Source organism: Salvia miltiorrhiza, chromosome 8 (assembly GCF_028751815.1).
Source record: "Salvia miltiorrhiza cultivar Shanhuang (shh) chromosome 8, IMPLAD_Smil_shh, whole genome shotgun sequence".
In the NCBI taxonomy this organism is placed as follows: Eukaryota; Viridiplantae; Streptophyta; class Magnoliopsida; order Lamiales; family Lamiaceae; genus Salvia; species Salvia miltiorrhiza.
The window spans coordinates 18231929-18237760 of record NC_080394.1 but is presented as its reverse complement, the minus strand read 5'-3'; the positions used below and the strand labels follow the sequence as shown (position 1 = coordinate 18237760).

The 5832-nt window shown below is 33.8% G+C and overlaps 1 protein-coding gene across 1 annotated transcript; it reads right to left on the bottom strand.

Annotated features, from left to right (window-relative positions):
- Positions 1-360: 360 nt before the first annotated feature.
- On the bottom strand, positions 361-4512 carry LOC131001634 (transcription repressor KAN1-like). Its single transcript, XM_057928180.1, has 6 exons — positions 3823-4512; positions 3643-3719; positions 3142-3187; positions 2916-3063; positions 827-923; positions 361-659 (listed from the first exon to the last, which is right to left on the bottom strand). Exons 1-6 carry the CDS (start codon positions 4385-4387, stop codon positions 546-548), a joined length of 1047 nt encoding a protein of 348 aa, XP_057784163.1. The 5' UTR covers positions 4388-4512; the 3' UTR covers positions 361-545.
- Between the last annotated feature and the right edge of the window lie 1320 nt (positions 4513-5832).

The window sequence follows — 5832 nt, the reverse complement described above, 5'->3', positions numbered from 1 at the left end:
ATTACTAACAAAACACAATACATATGTTGCATGCATGCTCAAAAATCTCATATATACACACTAAACCCAGCTAATCATTATAATAAATTCCCTATCATATTTGGTTTCATCCCCAAAATCTATATGTATACTGATAATGTGATAGTCTGCACGCGATACCAAGTTGTTTCTGGCAAAACATAAATCGATCAAATCGAATTTCAAGATCCACTTCCAAAACCGAAGAAAATAGAACATCAACATTTGAATCTTTCCGAACTGGCCAGATGAAAAAATTAAAAGGAAAATAAATATGTTAACTTAAACCTAAAAAAGATTTTTCTGAAAGAAGAAAAGGAAAAGCAGAAAGTAAAAAAGAGAGAACACATGAATGCTCGGATATATTCTAAAAAAAAAATAATCATCTTCTTCACTGCAATCCTACTGCCTCTTCATATATGCAATATATTGCCTTCTCAAATTTAAATTGAAGGATCAATATATATGTATTTCAAAATGGAGATAGATATTTATGAGAAAAAAACTGCCTCTAGCTAATTATTTTGCTATTTCTCATCCCAATTTGGTCTGTTCAACCCCAACGTGAACTCCAGGCTCGGACTCTTATAATTTTCATTCACCAATATCTCGTAGCTCTTAGGACACGAGCTTTCATTCTCCTGCAAATCATAAGCAACATCTACTAGTGAAATAAAATACGAGGTCGAGATATAAGGTAGCTAGAAATGAGCTTTGGGGACTAATAGTATTATAGTTGAAAACCCTCAAAATTTTCTGTCAAAAAAATATCCTCAAAATTTGAACAAACTGTTGATGCAGAATGTACCTCTATCAAAGGACATGCATTTGAATCAGATGGAAATGATGATGATCGTACGAGGCCATGTGATTCACCAACATTATTATTTTGTGCCCAACATTCCCTGTATGTTGAAAACATTTAACATTATATAAGATAACCATATCTTCAAAAAGAAAAGAAAAAAACATTATTATAGTTTTATCAGAAAGAAAATTCAAAAACTGGGAATTTCTGATGAATTTTCAAATTTTCAATTTTTTTTTCTTACGACATCACAGAAATATACTATGTTTTCCAAAAAACCTTGGAAAGCCTACAGTTTGTAAGCAGCTTATGAATTTGTGTCATTTGGAATATCCAGTGGAAAGTTAAAAGATTTAAGTTCTAGGTGAAGAAAAAGTAAATGTATAAAAGAAAGTGGATTATATAATGTACATGCATTAAGTAGCATAAAAATATAATAGAAAAAAAAAACAATGTATCTCTAGTAAATTAGACATTTGGTGCAAGAAATAGATATTGGATACCAGATGGGATCCTCTGTCCCACAATTTAGTTTGTACCACCATGTACCACTCTTAATTTGTCTATTTTATAATTGTTTGTTATAAAAATAAAAATATTATTATATTATGAAATCAAATTAATATTTATCATTAAAAATTAAAATTTTAAAAAAATATATACTCTAACTTTGAATTAATTAACCCAAATAATCAATTATTAATTCAAATAAATATAAAAAAATAATTTTAAACCATAATTGTATGAGTGAACCCTTGTTAATTATTTTTTTATTATATTAAAGCATGACAAATTAAAAATAAAAAAAATATAATTAAAAATTATAAGAAATTAAGAATGGTACACACTAAATTGTGGGACAAAAGATCCCATCTGATAAGATCATACATATATATACATATCCTGATGAATTATAAATCCAAGAAATACTATGTAAAATTTCATAGGAGTATTTTTTTTTAGGCTGTAAAATTTCATATCTTTTCATCTTAATCTAATATCATTTGTAGTCAACTTAGCTCCACATACCTATGTCAAATCGTATTTTTCCATACAAATATACAGACATTATGGTCAACACTCAGAAAATGTCAGCCATTTTAAATTTCATTGATAGTTGAATATAAAAGTGGAAAGTTTTGGATGGGTTAGTAAATTTGTTCCCCAAATTCAGACTTTAGAGATGTGAAAATTCAAACTGCTAAATAGAGTAACATATATACCGAAAAAGGATAATAAACAAGTGAAAAACAACCATGTCACTGCAAGGAAACCTACAAAACTAAGAACCATGCATCCAGGAAAAAATGATAATTACAAAAAAAACAATATCCATATTAGATATAGAATCCGTTTGATTAATAGGAATTAAAAAGGAAAGATTGAATTTTTGAACAAATATAATTGTCACGCGCGTTCCAACAATTCTTTGAATTCACACAGATTATATTTTTCTAATTTTCATGTTTGATTCATCAGTAGAGGGCAGGTGAACGATGACAATATCTAAATCGTACACAACAAAATCAGTATCGTGGTTCGAAAAATCCTACTAATTATATTTGATAAACTTAATTATGAAGATATGAAGAAATAGTGTATTACAGAATTGAGGATAAAATTAAGTCAATATACTGCTTCTCTTTTGGTTGTATATGCATAGATTTGTTACCTCGCGCGTGAAGAGAATAAGAACAAGAGTGTAAGAATTAAATAAAACTTTATGAACAGAGTTAAAGAAATAATTCAAACTAGAAAAAGAAAAAGTACTACAGCTAGCTAAGGTTTTGCGCTTTATTATTTTTAATATTAATTCAGGCTTTTGATTTTTGTGTTTTTCTCTGACCTTTTGTTTCAGTATCCCATCAACGAAATCTCGCAAAATAAAAAAGATTAAAACACGGATTATAAGAAAATTTAACGAAATAAAAAGAAAAGAGGAAAAGCAAAAGCTGCCACACAATTAAGAAGCCTTTTATTGTTCAAAAATGGTGGACGTGAGAGTTGGCATTTTGTAAATTACCATGCAACAGGAAAAGGAAAAATGTTTAATATTAATATGAGTATGATTATATTGTTGGTGTGGTACCTGGATGAGTTGCTCCACAATGTAGAGGCGGCGGTGGATGGATACTCAGCATCTTGCGGCGAAGATTCATCGGACGTGAGCCCTCTTTGATCCATGAACAGCCGCAGTCCCGCCACGTCGCCGCCGAGATCGTCCTCGCCGGACCCATCTGCGTGTGCGTGTGATTTACTATTATATAGCTACGAAATTAATTAATTAAAAGGGTAGAATTTAAGCTATTATGTACCTGAGGAAGCTGCAGGTTTGTCAGTGGTTTTAACAGTTCGATACATCTGCAATGGAACGCAATTTAATTTATAGTAAAAGAAAAAAAAGTAGTTGTCTCTCTAAAGAGTGTAGTGAAGAAGAAGAAGAATAAGAAGGTAGTGTTGTTTGTGCGTCATGTCTTGGTTTCATCATTAATCACGAGGTCCATGTTTGATAAGGTAATAGTTATGAGCTGTATTATTGACAAATTATGACTTTGTCTCTCTTCTTTTATTGATTCACTCTCTCTCTCTCTCTCTCTTCTCGTTACGAACCCCAACACTTCCTTCCCATTCATTCATTCACTCTGCATTCATCGGCTACTGTGCCGGAGCCACAGACGGACTCCCAACCCCCCACCAGACATCACTCTCTCTCTCTCTCATTATTTTGGCTTGATTGTACTAATTCCTTTTCTTTAATTTCTATTTACTTTTTCCCCGTAGCTGCCTAACTAATTGTTTTTAATTAGTGTAGCTACCTGCAAATGGCTCTTGACATGAGCTAGAGTGAGATCTTTGACATCCATGAGCTCAAGTACCGACTTCGGAGTAGCCCCTACATTCACCCAAAAAACAATATAGTACAACAATTAATTTCCACACGATGTATCAATAAATCCAAAATGACAAAAAAAAAAGAAAAATGAATTGAGAGATACTTTCATGGCCGCCGAGGAGCTCAACTGCATGAACGAAGCGCGCGTGGAGCGTACTCGTCCAGCGCATTCGCGGCGCTCTCATGCTGCGCTTGGCCGGCAGGCGCGGCAGAAACCTGGATCTGATGATCCCATGAGGAGAAGAAGGGTCGTGATGATACGACGGCGTGAGGCCATTATACCTGGCTGTCCTGTAGGGCGGCAGCGACGACGAGGAGGAGGCGTTGCCCAGGAACGGCATATGTTGTTGTTGATCCAGCAAGTAAGGCGAGGACGGGTAGGGCATTTGATAGAAGCACATCTTTGGATCCTTGGCGTCGTGCGGCAAGAATGGGAAGGGCCGGTTCGGGTACACCGGGATGCCCTTGATGGGAACTGAGACGCCGTGGTAAGGGTTTTGTGGGTATCGAATTCCGCCGCCTCTCTGCGCCTCGCCGCCGGAGCTCTTTGCTAGATCGGACATAGTGTTGCAGATTGTTGGTGGAGTTGCGTTTGGTGGGCTGATTTGGAGAGATAGATCGGGAGCTGCTTTTGAATTCGACTCCATGAAAATCCCTTCCAAGGGCATTTTTATTTCTTTTTTTCAATTCTAACAATTGATGGGAGCAGAGATTCTCAAAGACCAGTGGAAGATTTGTAGTAACTGATAAAAGTGTGGAAAAGAAATGACCTAGGTTTTCTACAACAATAAATCTATGCAGCCACATTGTGGCCACCCACACACTAATATAATAAGGATAATCTTGATTTATTTAATTTATTTTTTAAATAAAAATAGAATTTAGTTATTTTATTATATTCTCTACATTGTACTTATTTATTTTTATTTTTTTTGCATTTTTTATTTTTAATTTATTTTTTAATAAAAATAAAAAAGTTATCAAAAAATTGCAAAAAAATAACTATAATGTAGAGAATATGATAAAATAAATAAATCTTATTTTTATTTTAAAAAATAAATTAAATAAATTAAATTATTTTCTACTTAGGTAAATTGTGGGTGGCCACAATGTGACTATTTAGCACTACTCTTTCTACAAAGGCTTAAAGAGATATATAATCTGCGTACGTCGAGTAAAGCAAAGAGTACAAGCTCTCTCACTTTATCTGCTAGCTTCAACAAAATCAAATTTTATGTCAGGCTTCAGACACAAAAAGAAGACGGCACAAAACCTCCAACCTAGCTTATGTTTCTGTTTCAGATTTGTTTGGAGGGGCTAAAATTCTTCTGAAAATAGTGAAAAGACAATCTTGTTGTTCAGAAGGAAAAAATGAGGAAAAACCTTAAAAGAAAAGGAGTGCTCAAAGAAGAAGATATGGTGCAAGAATATGAGAGGAATTCCAGAAATGAATGGAAAGGAAGGAGGGGTGGGGTGGGGATGGATTTTGTGTCTGTGTAATTCCTCGAGAGTATATCTTGGAAAATGACACTAGAAGAGAGAGAGAGAGAGAGGCTGTGCTTCAGTAGTCAAAACACGCAATGAATCACAGATAAGATGTAATAGAAACAAGATAGGGAAATTATTGGAGTATTACAAAATGATAAAGAAAAAGATAAAAATTGTCATTTCTTTTGCATAATTTTCCTTCCCCGTAGACGACGGGTTAAAAATTCTTGAAACAGAAAGTAACACCTCTTCTATGATTCCCTTTCCCCTACGCTCTCTCTCTCCTGTTTCTCTCTCTTACCCAATACAGACATAGACATACGGACACAAAAAATACACACACGAACACACATTATTGTTTCTTTTCTGTTTAACTCAGCTTGGAAGGTCATTAAAGAAATCCCATTTTCGTGTTAGCCATGGGCCACACCGCACTGCCACATCTTCTTCCTAGATTAAACTGCTTTTTTCCATCACTTTTCTTTTTCTACTCACTTTTCATTTTTTTAGCTTTACAAATTAATAAACTCTTCATGCCTTCGCCTAAACAATTATCTTACTTTTTCAAAAATTACATACCTTCCTCATTTATTTTCAACATCGTCTTCAATTTGTAATTAACTAT